The sequence below is a fragment of the Diospyros lotus genome, chromosome 1 (genome assembly GCF_014633365.1).
Source record: "Diospyros lotus cultivar Yz01 chromosome 1, ASM1463336v1, whole genome shotgun sequence".
Classification (NCBI taxonomy): domain Eukaryota; kingdom Viridiplantae; phylum Streptophyta; class Magnoliopsida; order Ericales; family Ebenaceae; genus Diospyros; species Diospyros lotus.
This window is the reverse complement of record NC_068338.1, coordinates 27,606,670-27,623,746: the sequence shown is the minus strand read 5'-3', so window position 1 is coordinate 27,623,746 and position 17,077 is coordinate 27,606,670. Positions and strand designations below refer to the sequence as shown.

The following is a 17,077-nucleotide window of genomic DNA, read 5'->3' as shown; positions in this document are numbered from 1 at the left end:
TCGCTTTCGCTCGCTGCCCTACCTCTGTCGCTCCGTCGCGCCTCGCCCTCGCCCTCGCTCTCGCCTCTCGCTGCTCCTTCACTCGCTGCCTCTCTCTCCTCTCGCTGCTCCGTCGCCCTTCGCCCTTGCCTTCTCGCTCGCGCCCTCGCTCTCTCGCCTCTCGTCTCTCGGTCAGCGGTCGCTCGTCGTCCTCGCCGGCTCGCCTCGCCCTCGTGGCCGGTCTGGTGGTGGCTCGCTGCTCGGTCGCCCGCCCTCGTGGCCGGTGGCTCGCTGCCACTTGCTCCGTCGCTCGCTCTCGCTCTCGCTGGTGGCTCGCTGCCTCTCGATTGGTGATTGGCTCATCAGATTCAGTCTTTCAGATCTGCTTCAACTTTCAGCGGTTAGTTGCTCCTTCATTTCGTTTCGTTTATGATGCATTCGGTGATTTGGATAGCTTGCGTATGTCTATTTTATTGATGTTGGCTGAATCTGGCAAAAACAAATTTAATTTTATTGATGTTGTTCGTTCATTTCGTTTATGATATATGACAACTGTTTTCTTATTAGAAGTTAGAACTATAGTCTAGAGATGGCTTGTTCATTTTATTCTTCTTGTTATTATTATAAGTCTGGATATAGAAATTAAGTTTAACATTATTATTGCTTAAGTGTGTCGTGCATTATTCTTTGATATGGTATAAATATATTTTTTTATATTTTAATATGAAAAAATAAAATTTAAATATACTCCATGATTCGAGACCCATTTTTACATTTCGCCGGGCCCAAAATCTCAGTTACAACACTGATTGAGGGATATAGAAACTGGAAACACTAGTCTTTCTACGACTAATAAGTGAAAATTGGAGAAATCAGAATTGGGCAATAAAATTGGAGAAGTGGGTTTCTTGGAGTATGTAAGTAAATTGAAAATTTGAGTAAAAGTTTCTTGAGATTTGCTTTCATTGAATTATTATTTATTTTATTCTTCCATTTTATTCATTTTAATGGTCTTTCGTATATTCGACTCATTTAGTTTTCTATTTTTATTTTCCTTGTTAGTTTTTACTTTTTGTATACTCTTTTTAGTTATAAATAAAAATTAACATGTTATGTGGCAGGATCTATTTTTTAGTTTTTACATCAAAATTTTAATTATTATATATTTATTAATTTAATAAAAATCAAACAATGTTCGACCTGTTCCGACCACTGAATCGTCAAACCCCTCACCTTGCTGGTTCAATATCCAATCTAGTATTGAAAACATTGGTCACTCCTACAAATCATGAGAAAAAAAAAAAAAAAACGCTGTCTCTGAATGAGCATGGTTGACTCCTACACATCAAAGGGCTATTTTGGCCTGCCGGTGAGAAGCAAATTTTTTTTTTTAAATAAAATCACTTTGGTGAGTTGTTGGCCAAAATTTCAAAAAACACTTTTATTAACAATAAAAGCTATTTTTATGAGATGAAGCAAAAACAGGGATTTGGAGTTTTTACTGTAAAGCAAAAGCAAAAACAAAAGCAGAAAATAAATTTATTTTTTTGATAAAATTACCCTAAATCAACATTTAAATACAATTATATATACCAAATAATATTAATTAGATAAACACTTTTGCCACTAACATTTTTGGTTTATTGTTAAAAGCACTTTTTTCAATCAATGGGTAAATACATACAACACTAAAAGTGATTTCCAGATGATTTGGCCAAATAATAAACTATTTTCCCTTAAAAATGATTTATAAAAGCACTTTTTACAAAAGTAATTTTCATAATAGCAGAAATTTCACAGCATACCAAACAGGATGAAAGTTAGGTATTTTTATAATAGCAGTAATTTTCATGATATGAGCAAAAAATGGCGTCGTTTTGCTGACGTGACGTGTCCATTATTGGACACGTAATAGACACGTCAGCACGCCACATCAATTGACACGTAAGATGAGACACACACTTGCTAGATCAAGGATAAAATTGAAACAAAAGTGAAAATTCAATAACTAAATTGAAACAAAGGTCAAAACTGAATAAAATTAAAAATTGACTCTAAGTTCAGGATATATTAGTCTATTCAGCCTTTATGCAATTCCAAAGTGCCATTTATACTTGTCATGCTCATTTTATTATAAATGTTTTTGGAAAATATTTTTGATAAAATTGGAAAAGCAACAATTAAAAATAGAAGGAAATAATGACAGGATCATATCATGATGTTCTAGAGACTTGAGTGCTAGTCATTAGTTTACTCTTACCTGAATCCATGCCTAGGTAACAAGAGAGAGCCATTGGATGAATTTATATCAGCAATTAGCACTAGGATTTCTCCTGATTATCATAGCTAGATTTAAATATATTAGTTTTGTTGTTACATGTTATTATTTATTTTTCCAGGCAATGGAGGGGATGGTGAAGAAATATCAGCAAAAATTTAGGAAAGTAAAAGAAGAAATGAGTCATTGGGATGAACTTCAGTCTAAGTTGCTTTCCCAGTTTCGTAACGCATCTTCCATTATTGAGAGGTTGCAGGTTATTCATGTTAAAGGCACTTCTATATGACACACATGAAAAGTTTTAAATTGTACTTTTATTATTGTTAGTTTTTTTTTTGGTTGATTGCAGGTTATCCAAAACCCCAATAATTATGGCGTCTTAAATTGTATTGGTGGCATTGAAGATGTTGTCTTAAGAAAACAGATGGAAACCCTGGAAACTATCTTGCTTTCAATGAATAAGACTTTGTAAGTTTATGCAATTGCTCATCAAATTGACAAGTAAATGGACTAGACTTGTCAATTTATGAATTTTTTTCCTGCATTTTTTTTATGCTTTTTTTTTACAAAGCGTATTAGAATATGATTGTTAATTTACACCATGCAATATTTAAAAAAATAATAATCTAGGAACAAAAGTTTGGGTTGTATGTGTTGTCATTAGAGTTCTATGAATTCTTTAAACATAAGGCTTTTTGAACAGGGAAATAATTTAATTTTCTTATCTTTCGGTTCAAATCATCATTATTTAGGTAGTAGAGGCATTTCAATACATTTTGACTCTGGGATTAAAGTTTAATTGTGATGATGTTGATGACTATTGGTTTTCTCATTAATGCATAGGATTTATTTAATTGGATGTTTGGCAAGAATCTGACTTTCTCTGTTGTTATGAACAAATTCAGGGGAGAGTTTCATGGTATTGTTTTCTCACTTGAGAAAATTCTTCAAGATAGTCGGCAGCTAGTTAAAGGGGGATCTACCCAAGTGACCCCAAAACAGCTACATCAACAAATTGGTATAAAACCATGTCTTGCGGATTGTTTGGATGGCCTGAGGCTTCTTTACGAGATGCACCAATCAGAGTATGAATGCTTAACTACTCAGTGTTTGGCATCTATTTAGATCCACCCACATCACAAGCAATAAATTAGGATGATCCAGGGTTAGTTTTTGCACAGGCAGAAGAGACTGAATTTAGAAAAGAAAAAAACCCTTTTTTGGGTTTTTTCTTGGTTTAATTGATCTAGATTTAGTGGACACTTATGCAGTGGTCTTATCTGGTTGAGTTTGATGCCAAAAGATTAGGTCCGAGTGTGAAAGGAAATGTATATTGTCCTGGTTTGCTGCTGGTGTAGGTTTTATGTCATTTGCAATTTGCAATTAAATAATTTTCCTGCAACACTCATCATGCAGTGACATGTCACTCTTTATGAAGTCTGATTTATTTCATGGAGCAGTAGAGTGGATTCTTTTCTTTCTTACTCTATCTATTCTCAAGGCTGAGGGAGTACTTTTTGTTAATTATTAGAAACAAAGCTTTTGCTTTAGATATTTTAATTTCTCAGATATATCTTTCAAAAATGGCTAGTTCTAATTACAGCATTAATAAATTAGTGGGCAAAGTCAATTTTATTATTATTATAATTCCCAATGAACTTACTGGTTCTAGTTTCTAGGTACTTGCTTAAATCATCAATCATATCAACGCTTTCGCTGGTTGCCTTGAAGCCGAGGTATGCAGAGTAGCAAGTTCTTATATGTTCTTCTTTATAGCATGCCTTTTAATTTAATCATTTGAGCCCCCCCCCCCCCCCCCCCCCCCAAAAAAAAAAAAAAAAGGAGAAGAAGAATTTGTAATATTGCAGAGCATTTATGAATGAAGAGAAGGAAAAGAAAAACTACCATGATGTATCTGTGAATCAAGCACTGGTGGATGAACAAAGATGCCATGAACTTGGCATGCATGGCATCTCTTCACGTACTGGATTGAATCTTTGTGTGCATAAGGCCAACAGGTCCCAAATTATACTAGTTTTGAAATAGCTCATTCACTCTGATGTTCTTACTCACCACCCTTTTGCAACACCTTCAAGATTGTACTGTAGTCTAAGCAACTTAGGTTTTTCCTGAAACTACCTTCCCTGAATAGTTTCCACGTTGTTTCCGATAAGTGACACCTTGACTGTTGAATCACCTTTTTTCTTTACGAAATGCAAATTTTTCTTTTCATGATGAAGAATTCCTTCAACGTGGGTAGAATGTATACGCTTTCATTCTAATATGAAATTGTGATTCTATTAGAAGGATGCAGCTTAGTAGTATTGTACATTAGTGCCGTTTCTCTTAGTTGTACAGAGTTTGTTTTATAGAGCTGTATATATACCTAACTGTGAATAGAGAATTCAGAACTTTTTCCCTCCATATTATTGTCGCTCTCTCTCTCTCTCTCTCTCTCTCTCTCTCCTTCATAGATTCTACCAATTTCCCAATTATGATTATACACTAACACACATGCCAACTATTTTTCATATGCAAATGACATGTACACTTACAATTTTTTATTTAAAAACATAAATAACATAAAAGTTTTAAAGTATCTAAACTTGATATTAGCTGAAACAAATTCTTTTGGGGGGCTGTACATTAAAAGAAAAGGGAGGGGCCAAACTGAAACAATTTTTTCTTGAGGGGTCAAGTAAAGATAGTAAAAAAAAAAAATTGGAGAACTGGGGGGGCAGCAGCACTTTGGAGAACTGTATAAGGTTCCCGCTGTCTTCTCTCTCTTGTGCGAGGTGGCACTTGTTTAAACAGAGAAGTCTTGACACCTGGTGTAATGCATTTGTGTTTTGAACACTTCCCTTCTCATAGTAGACCAAAATAATCATTGTCTTTATAATCTGAAGTACATAGTAATATCTCTTATTCGCTTCACATTCACTATCCCATCTTTTAAAGTCTTATCCATAAGAATTCCCACTCCATTCCTTAGATGATCCTTCCATGAGTACCAAAGTTTATAATTATATCTAGATTTTGTCAACATTTTAGCATTTTCTCCAATCCATCTGGTCTTCGGAGGCACATAATATTAATTTTTCTTCTAATCATCATGTCCACCACTTGCATAGATTTTCCTATCCAAGTCTTGATATTCCATGATCCAATTGTTGATCTATATACTAGACTAACTTCTGTATTTGCATCTGTCTATGAAAGTATGAGTGTCATTGTAGTGACCCTAGCTCATTTTTCAATGCAGTTAGGCAGTGCTATGCATCGCTAGAAGGGTTATGCCTCAATTCCTTTTCTCATTTGTCTAGAATTTGTGATGTTTGGATCTGATGAATTTTATGCTGGTTGTCAGCTACCAAAAGCAACCCTTCTTTTTTATCTAGGCTTGGGACCAACTGTAAGTAGAAGGAACGCCTTCAACATTAGAGGTGTTGAGGGATTTACTCAATCTGGAGTTGCTGAGTGCCTTGGGCACTAGGGATGTGCTTCGTGTTCCCTGAATATCTGAAGTTAATGCATGTTGCATGATTTTCCCCACCACTAGTTCTATTTCTCACATGCTTTACACAATCAACTCCTAGTAGGTAAAAACTGTAGTGCAAACAGCCTCCATGATGATGTCATCTGTAATATGTGCCCTCAGTTTCTACTCTGAAATGTTAAAAAGGGGTTGAATAACAAGGAATCTTGGTGAAGTTTAGTCAAATTTGGTCTTCATCGTGTTAAGGGGATAGTGCTAGCACTATTTCCCTCCAGTTCATTTATAATTTCTATGTTTGGATTTTTTGTTCTTAAATGTATTTATGTGATACCTTTGCTTCTTTACAGTAGTATTGGTGGTCTAGGTGCTCTGCTGCAACTCTTGGTCGATCAACCTAACATTCACAAAGAGGAAGGTATGGAGGCTATTTGACGATGGTAGCAATAGAATTATATAAAAATCTGAATTCGATTTTTGTGTTATTGTCATATTAATACTCAAAGATTAAGTAATCATGTCTGCACAAATGTAGAAAATATTAGGCTTTTCCCTTCTATTCATAAGCCATTATGACATTAAATTCATTGAGAAATACAAGTAAAAGCCTATGCAAAATAAAATAATCAGAAGAACCATTCATGGGAACGTAAGTCTCAATGAAGTAGTGTGACTTTTCTGCTGTATACTATGGTCTCTAGGCTTTATGTTGAGATCCTTGGGATTGTACCAATTTAACCTTATTAAGTTTCTTTTTTTTTTCCTTTTTAATTTCTATTAAGTTAAGGTCTTAAGCAAAAGTTCATATGGCCTGGTAAAAGTAAACAATATGGTGAGAGATTTTGTTTCAATTGAATAGCATTTAACTAATTCTAAAATTTATTTTGAATGACACAATCGTTTCAGAAACTTGATGCATATGCAGTTGCCAATTCCTATGTAGTGTTTTTGGCCTATGATTCTTGATTCACGAACCCTAAAACAGCTAGTTCCTACAATAATGTTTTTACCACTTAGCACATTGTAACTGTTCCTCCTGCAATAATCTTATTGTTATTATGACATTTCTGTGGTACAGATACATGTTATCTTGTCATTGAATTTTCTAGACTTCAGCATCATCCAACCCTTTATCCTTTTGGTGCTAATTCAAGATAATTTTCATATCTGATTGCTAATATTGCTATGCCTTATTTTCACTCATTTTTAACGTTTTCTTTTCTTTCTCGTGTGGTGTGTGCAGTGCAGTTCATATTTGACATTGTGTTTGCTGAAGAAATATGTTGATGGGCCATGCGTATGATGATCTCAAATCTTGATAATTGGCTATACAGTATAGTTGCATCAAGTTTGCTTCAGGAAGTAAATCTCTGTGTTGTACAAGTGACAAAATCTACAGCTGACTTTTCAATTGGCTCAGATGTGTTTGGCGAGAAGTTTCTAGAAAAATGTTTCTTTCAATCAGAAGGATACATACATATGCATTCATGCACAATCCATCCTCTTATAACTTGATATATATGTCCATCCAGAGAACGCAAATACTTTGGGTCGGGTTTGATGCATTAATGTTGCAAGAACTTACTAGTGATTGACAAGCTTTTTGCAATTTTACATGTTGCCGCCGGTAATGGAGGTAATGGATGTGGGGGTTGTAAACTAAATAATGTCTTTATTTTGTGGGTACCAATGTGTAAGTTAGAAATTAACCCTAATTTGTTGCTAGAAATTTGTATCGAGCTAATCCTTTTTTGATTTGTAATTGTAAGTAAGCTTTTATGGAGCCACTATATAACAAAGAAAAAGATATGAGATTTAACTTAATTTGTTTTCATCATGTCCTGTTACGTGAGGAGCAAGCCATGCCGAGATGCACATAGAAAATTCTGTTTTAATGGGATTGGTCGGCGGCTTTCACATAACTAGAACTTGCAAATAATTAATGGTTTCAGTGATGGGTGAACAAACAGTACTGTGATTCATATACTGCATGGCATGTCAAGGGCAACAATCACATGCTTTTAATTTATTTTGTTTTTTATTAGGAGGAGGGGCTTATTTTTCTTACAAACTTTCTCCATTTATTCATTCGTTTTGAAGGTTCATCTGTTAATCTTTTTTTATATTTTTAAACTATCTTAATTACAATTTTAAATTTTATTTTTAATAGACATTACTTAAACCTTATTATGTTAAATTTTTTTTTTCATATATATTTTTGTTCTTGTGTGAGGTTACATCCACCATTGCATGGCATCTTTGGATGAAAATTGCTATGGATGCTTTTGTTCAACCTATGGGTTTAAGAAGCATGAGCACTTTTTTGGATGTATTAGGTACTAAGTCCATTGCTTAAAACACATATCATCTCCATTAAAAGTCTTAATCTCATTAAGTGAATCAATTATATGAATTATAGTTTTTAAAAATCATCATAATCCATGGCCATTTCTTTTGTAAGGCTGTGGTATATCATGCTAAGAATTTTTCATCAAATTTTCTTTAGTTTTTCTCAATATCTTTTTATACAAATTTCTTTTGTCTCATCTCATATGTGCGCCTATTGGTATTTTTGTGGTGTCTGTACCATTTTATTTGCTTTCTGTGCATATTATCTTTAATAGATATTATCTTATTCTTATTTTAAATAATTTCGTTTTTAATACTTGTCAAAATCCTACTTAATAGTGAGGGTTTAAATATTAAAAAATATTCATAAAGAGCACGGAGTGAGGCATTTAAAATACCTATCGATGTATGGTATGATGTTTTTACATATTTGAAACTTAACTTAGTTGTGGCTTTTCTTGTCCCATCCTCGTCATCAACAAACTAATTTAGTTTTTTTGTGATTACTTAATAGATTGAAATAACTTGCAATATTAGTTGTTCCTTTTTAGTTTTATGCTTGTACTATTAAGAAATTCTTTTATTGTTAAATTGTTGTGAAATTATTTAAATTATAAAATATTAATTTGTCAAAATGATATATATATATATATATGTATACCTATGGGTATGAGGATAGAGAGTTAAACAAAATATATTAAAAATATTAATAAAAAATCAGAGAAACTTATAGAAATGTAAGTACAAAAGCAAGTTAAAAAGTCCTCTAATCATAATCTCCCATTGCTATCCCGACCCATCCCTGCTTAACTAAGCTTTAGAATAATTAAGTTAGTGAGAGAGGGATTAATTACTTGCAAGTTCTAACTATATATATGTGAAGGCCGCCGACGAACCCCATTAAAGCAGGCAATTTTCCATATATATGCATTTCGGCATGGCTTGTTCCTCACCACGTAACAGGACTCCATGTAAACAAATCAAGTCAAATCTCATATCTTTTTCTTTGCTGTAGTTGCTCCATAAAAGCCTCCTTAATTACAATTACAAATCAAGGATTAATTTCATGCGACAAATTGGGGTTAATTTCTGACTTAACAGCGACAACGAGAGGATATTAAGCAACTTGTTAAATAACTAATGACTGATTAACATCCATGTATAGTAACGTCGTGGTTAATTATCGCGTACTCAGCATCAAATGAAAAGTCTTGGTGTCAAGATTTTAGATGGAGCCAATTAAGCTTTTCATAATCTAATGAGAATGGCATAATTGATTTCTTAATTAAATATCGAGACTCGACGGAAGACTGATCCAATCTTTGGATTAACAAAATGGATTTTAGAGAATTATTGTTCCAAAATAGTATAAAGTTAGAGGGTAGCTTTCCTTGTAAGGAAGTCCGACAAGTCTGATCATCCACCTATATATATATATATAATCTTTTATCTTTCTCAGCTAAGCACATCGCGTGACACAACTTAATTAATTAACCCATTTGTATTGTTATACGCAAGACTGTAGGCCATCACTTGATCCAGTGATTATAATATCATGCATGCATTGCTACCATTGAAATTAATGGGTCAGCCTTACCTCACTGCTAGATTTTCTTGAACTTAATTCTTTATTTTCTGCCCTGCCATTAACAAATTAATTAAGATAAAGTACCATATCTATTTAATTATCATTATCATTATATATATATATTGATCAAATTGATACAATATTACTCGTCACGAATGATGTAAATTTGATGCCAAATTGTGCTGTGGCCGGCGCCATGTTTTTTGGACTTATTTGTCTGACGCATTAATTATTTATAAGGGAAGACCGAAGAAAATGGCTTAGTTTTCTACCAACGGAAAATCTGTCTGTTGGGTGATGAATGGTTGAGATTTAATTAGAATGTGGCCATCTTTCTGCAGTGCTCCATTAATTGTCTTCTTCTTTAACAAAACTATGTCAATGTATATGCATGCATATATGGATTACATGTTTCTATATCCGCAGCTCATGTACAAATATAACTTCAACTCTAAAGTGGGAAAGAAATGTATAGACTCTAGTGTCTCCGGTCGAGTTGAGTGGATCATTATCCTGAATAAAATGGCATAAATTAGAGTAGTTAATTCTTGAGATTTAGTGCGATCATGTTAAGATAATTTCTTAAAGTATAAAAAAAAGGGTTATATAAAAAGAATATACTACTAACTGTTGTTTTGATATGATGGTCTTGCGTGTATCAGTTTCTTTATTTCATGTTTCGAACTGACATTCTCGAACCTTTGTGATTTTCACTCAAAGATGCAGAAAAGTAATAAAAAAAGAGAGATTTTTTTTTTTTGGATTATGCGCCATAACTCGCGCCCCTCGTCGAACCCGTCCCTGGATCATCACGAGAAAGGAAAATCGAGAGATATACCCAAATAATCAGGATTTGAGGCTGGGTCCACTAACATTTACCAATGATCACCCCCAAAAGGAATTACTTTTCTCAAGAATCGATTCCACGCTAGCAACCTTTAACATAATTGCATCTTTACAATCCCTTCCTTTTACCACTTGGCTATGCCTGCCGGGGGGTAACGAGAGCATTATTTCTATGTATATAAGGTGAATTAGAATGTATGAGCAACAAAGCTTTATTATGGATTTGAATCTGTCATATCGACTAAAGTGACTAGCAATAAAATCTTTGGCAAAGATCTGACGCCAAAGCAATGTTTGAAATACGCAAAAGGCCAACGATAAGCAAACAAAATCCAAGTTTAAACTTGTAACTGTCACTTGAAAGTACAAATGAAGCTGCTAACATTTGCTTAACCTTAAATGCGTAATTTACTATAGTTTCCCTATCGCTAAAAATTAAATTTTTACAAGACTAAAATATAAACGATTCTTCTGTTTGCTTGTGTACTCTAAATTGGGTTTGTTTATTCGGACAGTAATTAGAGCACGATTTCCGGGATTTCATTGTAAGACATAAGTACATGGCTTGATTAACTCCAAACAATAAATAAGGATCAAACCCATCTGTATATTAATTGATTCTGGGTATAATCATATATATATATATATGCTGGTAGCTCTTGTTACCTTTCTCCGTCGTAATTTCCATATGGGTTCTTTATGTGAACTCTTGCATGTTGATTCTTTTCTTAAATCCAGAATTTTTAGAGTGAGGGGTTTGCGTTGAGGGGATTAGCATGAAATTGTCGGCAAGGAGGCCCCCACCCATAGAAATAATGAATGAATAAAAATATGATGGATTGTGGGCCATATATATATATATCTATATATATGTGCATGGCCGGCGAATAGTTCAACAAAACCTTCTTTTTGTCTCAACTTGCATGGCTGACTACTGGATGAGAGGCTCATCTTCTCATCAGTGCTTGCTTCAGTGGAAGAGAATCGTATGCTCTTAAGCTGAAAGTAACTGTCCACCAGAATCAATCATCTCTGCGACCGATTACCCTAATTAATGAAAGCAATATTAAGTCCTAGCTAGCTAGCTAGCTCGCTTGCCCCGTACAATAATGGCATTAATTCTCATTTCTCAATGTTGCAATCATGCATTGAATGTAGGGTCCCCCTTACCATTTGTCTTTATTTTGTGTCTTGTTTAGAGGATCCTGAAAGAGGATGAAAAGCAGAACTAAACTGATTCAACATAAGCAAGTAGAAATAGTTCAGTAGTATCTTGCAAGCTCAAACTACACCAACCAACCTATCACATCACATGAAGCTAACCCAAAACAAAAAGTAGCTTATATTTTCAGTACGTACTTTAAGATTTTTTGTTTGAAGTTAAAAGAAATGAAGACTTTTGTTAGTCATCTTACAGAATTTTGAAAACAAAAACACGAAATGTCTTTTGATGAATAAAAATTAAGTTAATTAATAAAAGAATTTATTAATTTGGTTTGATTTCATAATGGAATGAGTAAAATAAGAGGGAAGTGGAGGACATTTTAATTGCTTTCATTCAAACCAAATCGAACTGGGGGGATGATCGGGATCCGGTCCAATTGGGGTGGCTACAAAGTGTTTCTATTTTACATAAATTAAGCAGAAATTAGGGCAATGCAAATGTAATCCTTTCAATCAATCACTATCAAACCAGGCCAACCTGAACAACCCGTACCGAACCGAACCACTCCAATCTGGGCGACGAGATAAGCTCCTCCGAAACAGGACAATAAAAGAAAAAGAATAAAAATAAACAAAAAAGTTGCTTCTTGCAAGACGCAAACTTTGGGCCATGGCTGGAGGCTGGAGGGCGTTTTTTCCACCATCAACGGCCCCTTTTGTTCATAAGTGTCAAATGCAACCACCCCAAAAAAATATATAAAATTTTATAAAGAGGCAGTTAATCGAATTAAGGTTTCCAAATATGGTATTCTTTATTTAAAATTTATAAAAGAATGGAATTGTTTGAGTTTCAATTTTCAATTTTAAAAATAATAAATATTTAGCATGTTATTTGGTAAGTAAGAATGGTTCAATTTTAATTTTAATTTTGTCACATAAAATTTTGGTATTTTTTTGTCTTTTCCTTTCCCTACTTACCAATGAAAGGGACAATGACTGACTCTTTCGATAAGTTGCTTCAACTTATTGTGCGTACCTAAAGAGGGAGTGAAGGTGAAAATGGAATGAGAATTGTTCTATTATTTTATTATTTTATTTTTATTTAACTTTTCATTCCACAAATGATAAAATAAGATTATTATTCTCTTTCTTTATCCTCATTTACATATGATTCACCTTTTTTCATCCCTTTTAGTATAAACTTTCTTTCTTTATGTGTGACAAATTTTATTTTCATACATGTGAAAACACTTATTAAACCTAAATATATATATGTTACACGGTGTTAATTATGACTATGTCGGCAACTATATGTTGAGGAAGCTTTCAAAATTTTTATGAGTTTACTAATTAATATATGGTTTTCTTATATTTTAAATCATATATTTGGGATGATTGTTCTTGCGTGGCTTCTTGTACTTGTGTCCTTAATTACGCAGAGAAAAGTAAATCATATGTTGGGCTTTTGACTCTTCTGTAGCAGAAGAGTCAAATTCACGACCCACTTAACTATATCGACATATCGCTCGTCCTTTTATTATTCAACCTATGCGCTGAAAGCTTTGAAGTCATATACTTGACTCTTAAAAGAGTATGGCTAGCTTTTCTCCCTTACATCTAGAGACTAGGGTGCAACACTTGGGTATGTAATATATTGACTCCTAACAACAATCAAAATGGTGTGCTCAACAATAACATAGATGTACACATTGAGTGATTTTGAATACCAGTGTTTACATGTGTATGTGTGGGCATTTATAGATGTTGCTAAGAAAATGCATCAACGCATCGATCATTGACTAAAAGCACCAACAAGCCATGCACTCTATAAGAAAGAGATGGGTGATATTCCAAGCATTTGACGATGATATTCCAAGCAGTGTAGGGGAAATGAGTATACAAGAGTTATTGATGCAGTCACTAATCAAGACTCGGCCCAAATTCAACCCAACCAAACCAGAACAGTTTCACCGGAATAGTAGCGTCGGAATAATATTCTAATATGCGGTCACCAATCAAGACTTGACCCAAGTTCGATCCAACCAAACTGGAACAGTATCACCGGAATAGTAGCACTAAAATAATATTTTAATACTTCTTAAGTTTTAGAACTCTACTTGATTTAGGATTCTACTTCATGTTTCTACTTGATTTAAAATTCTACTTCATATTTGATTAGGGCTTTATTTTTATTAGGATTCCAGTTAACTTTTATTTATGATTTATTTCTATTAAGATTCTAGTTGGATTTTATTTACAAATATTATATGGATTTGGATTAACCAAATACTATAAATATGCCTGGGATCTAGAGTTTGTAATCAAATTTTTCTCAATCAAATTTCAGCAACCTATTTGGGTTTTCTTAGCAAAACAGTCTTATTTTTGCGTCTTCTTGAAAGTCAAGGTTCGGCCATTGAAGTTTGCTCTTTCAAGGATTTATTTTGGTGCATTTTTTTCACACACGCGTTACACGCTGCGTCAAATGATATCAGAGCGGTTCATCAACCAATTAGATGGCCAATCTTAAAGGTAACGGTAGCAACCAGCTTCTTGACGGTGATCGGGGGCTACCCGCTGTTTGGAGAGCAATCGAAGAACAACGAAAAATAACTCGTACAATGGAGCAGCAATTGGAGCGAATCCACAACCAATTGGGCATTTTACAACAAGTTAAGAATAATTGGAACCAGACTAATGGCGTGAATCAAGACGACTACATTAAACCGAGAGGACTAGCCATTAATCCTGTCCTTATTAATCCTAGAAGACCAATGATGGATGATAGCGACGATGAAGATGATCTTGGTCGTATGATAGCCAACCCTAATGGTAAAGGGGTTAGGAGGAATGCGCAACAACACACAACCATTGGGGAAACAATGAGTATAAACTAAAGAATGACTTTTCGATGAGTTTAGAGCTTGATTTTGAAGATTATGTTGTCCCAACAACCTCAGGTCTGATTTATACTGTTAACATGACAGAAACTCCAAGGTTATTGACTCATACTGGGGTATTTTTCAGTCCCGAGGGCTTAAGCATTGCTTCGCAATCTAAGGATAGTGGTGTTTCTTTTGATTAACTTGCGACTGTAAAGGAGATGGATATCATGATAGCAAATTCTTCTACAGTTTATTCAAGCTCTAGCATAGTTGAATCGAAGGCAATAGGAACATATTCACCTTTGCGATTGCAAAAACAAGATGGTCACATGGGTCTCTTTGTGGATAGGGGTGTTAGATCTCCCAGACTAGTTAACTCAGGTAGTGCAACTGCTTTTGATATTAATCTGAAATTAGATTCTGAAACTAAGAATGTTGTAACAGCTGCTGCTATAGCTGATCAAGTGCTTACACCAGATGAGGATTCAAGCATTAATATTTTAAATGATTGAAAGACTACTAGTAGTCTTTATTCAAAACAATTGCAAAAGAATGCTTTTTCAGGTAAGAAAAATCTACGAATGAATTCAAAAGCTGATGAGGGGTCAAAATCAAGAAAACTAATGAGAGGGGGACATGTGATAAGATCTACCAAATTAGAGAAGCGCTCAAGATAGAATGTTCAACATCCTCAATCTAATAGTAATAATACAGTGGAGGTAGAGGGCAACAAACATGGCAATGGCTGGACCCATGCCAACGCAAATATGGCTAAGAATGGAAGGAATGTCTTTGCTTATGTTCCCTTAGCAGAAAAGTTCAAACGATTCAGGAAGATGTCAAACAAAAGTTGCACAAATAAGAAGTACAAGACAGCAGCTGACAAGCATAGGAAGTATAAGGTATTTGAGGTTGGAGATGAAGTCGTGATATTCTTGAAGAAGGAACAGATTCCAATAAGAAAGCAGAACAAGTTCAAACCAAAGAAGTATAGTCATTACAAAATTCCAAAGAAGACCAATGACAATACTTATGTTGTGGATTTGCCTAATCATATGGGTATTTCTAAACATTCAAAATGGCTAATCTCTCTTTGTACTTGCCAAACATGGATTTGTCCTACCCGAATCAAAATTTGAGGTCGAATTTTTTCTCAAGTGGAGATGAATGATGCGGTTACCAATCAAGACTCGGCCCAAGTTCGACCCAACCAAACCAGAACAGTATCACTGGAATAGTAGCGCCAAAACAATATTTTAATATTTCTTAGGTTTTAGAATTCTACTTTATGTTTGATTAGGGTTTTATTTTTATTATGATTCTAGTTAACTTTTATTTATAACATATTTCTATTAGGATTCTAGTTGGATTTTGTTTACAAATATTAAATGGATTTGGATTAGTCAAATACTATAAATATGCTTAGGATCTAAAATTTGTAATCAGGTTTTTCTTAATCAAATTTCAACAACTTATTTGGATTTTCTTAGCAAAACAGTCTTGTTTTTGCGTCTTCTTGAAAACCAAGTTTCGACCATTGAAGTTTACTCTTTCAAAGGTTTATTTTGGTATATTTTTTTCACACACGAGCTATAAGCTGCGTCAGTTATTGTGCATGTGCCCCCACGAGCATAGTTTAGCAGTTGAAACAATACACGCGTTGGTCCTAAAGAGTTCTGGATTTAGCCGTTATATAAACGGTGTAGATCTCGTATTCGAATCCCGTTATTGAATTTCATGATTTAACCTCCTATAAAAACTTTGAGACTGAGTTACGGGATCCCAGAAATAGAGATTTTACCTTTTGGTCTTAAAGGATTATTGTGCATGCACGTAGGATGTTGCAAAATTGGGTGGGGAAAACCATCACAAAATGTAACTCCACAAGTCAAGGGTGAGCTGTATATTGAGGATATTTTTAGAAATTCATTAATATATAACTGTAGATGTCGGTTTGTTATTCTGTTATTACCTTGTGCTTTGAGTTAGGTGACTTTCCCCTTCTATAATTCAAGGGCTAAGGTGACAGACAAATCGGGATAATACAAAGGGACGGTCACAAATAAGTATTGGAATTTATGAGAAAAATTCCTATTATTAGGGTGGGTTTTGACTAAGAATAATAACATTAATTAAATATATTATTATTGAGCAGAGATGAAACTGAAATTATTAAATATAATATTGAGTAGAGATGAAACTTAAAAACGAAAACAGAGAGAGATGAAAACATGGAGGAAAGATTTGCGGCCCATCGCCATTTGCAATCTTCATCTTGCAACAGAGACGAGAGAAGTGATGTGGTGGGAATGGGACCCGGATACAACATCAGATCAATTCTTCGTCTTCCGAGGATCGCTTTGATTCCAACTACTAATGGGCCTTCAATTTCACTGAATTATATATATCCGTTAACAATATGTGTCGTGTTAATTACAGACGACAGCGAACAGAGGAGGAGGGCAGGTCAGGGGAAGAAGAGGACCAACTGCTGC

General features: G+C 34.3%; 1 protein-coding gene across 4 annotated transcripts; it reads left to right on the top strand.

The window, feature by feature from the left end:
- Positions 1–14: 14 nt before the first annotated feature.
- LOC127803135 (uncharacterized protein At5g43822) lies at positions 15–7,315 on the top strand. 4 transcript variants are annotated; one of them, XM_052339199.1, is made up of 7 exons: positions 15–379; positions 2,379–2,513; positions 2,607–2,725; positions 3,163–3,342; positions 3,937–3,993; positions 6,104–6,168; positions 6,999–7,315. In XM_052339199.1, the coding sequence occupies exons 2-7, from the start codon at positions 2,382–2,384 to the stop codon at positions 7,007–7,009; spliced, it is 564 nt and encodes a 187-aa protein (XP_052195159.1). In that variant the 5' UTR covers positions 15–379; positions 2,379–2,381; the 3' UTR covers positions 7,010–7,315. The 4 variants fall into 4 exon arrangements, with proteins under 4 accessions (XP_052195159.1, XP_052195143.1, XP_052195151.1 ...); XM_052339183.1 differs by having other exon boundaries at positions 16–379; positions 6,994–7,315; XM_052339191.1 differs by having other exon boundaries at positions 18–379; positions 6,101–6,168.
- Positions 7,316–17,077: the final 9,762 nt, after the last annotated feature.

Bases quoted from the DNA above. Each gene is read 5' to 3' on its own strand.
- LOC127803135 (XM_052339176.1), top strand. From the start codon at position 2,382: ATGGAGGGGATGGTGAAGAAATATCAGCAAAAATTTAGGAAAGTAAAA. The intron at 2,514-2,606 runs GTTATTCATGTT...GGTTGATTGCAG, and splicing joins CCATTATTGAGAGGTTGCAG to GTTATCCAAAACCCCAATAA. The intron at 6,169-6,993 runs GTATGGAGGCTA...TGGTGTGTGCAG, and splicing joins TAACATTCACAAAGAGGAAG to TGCAGTTCATATTTGACATT.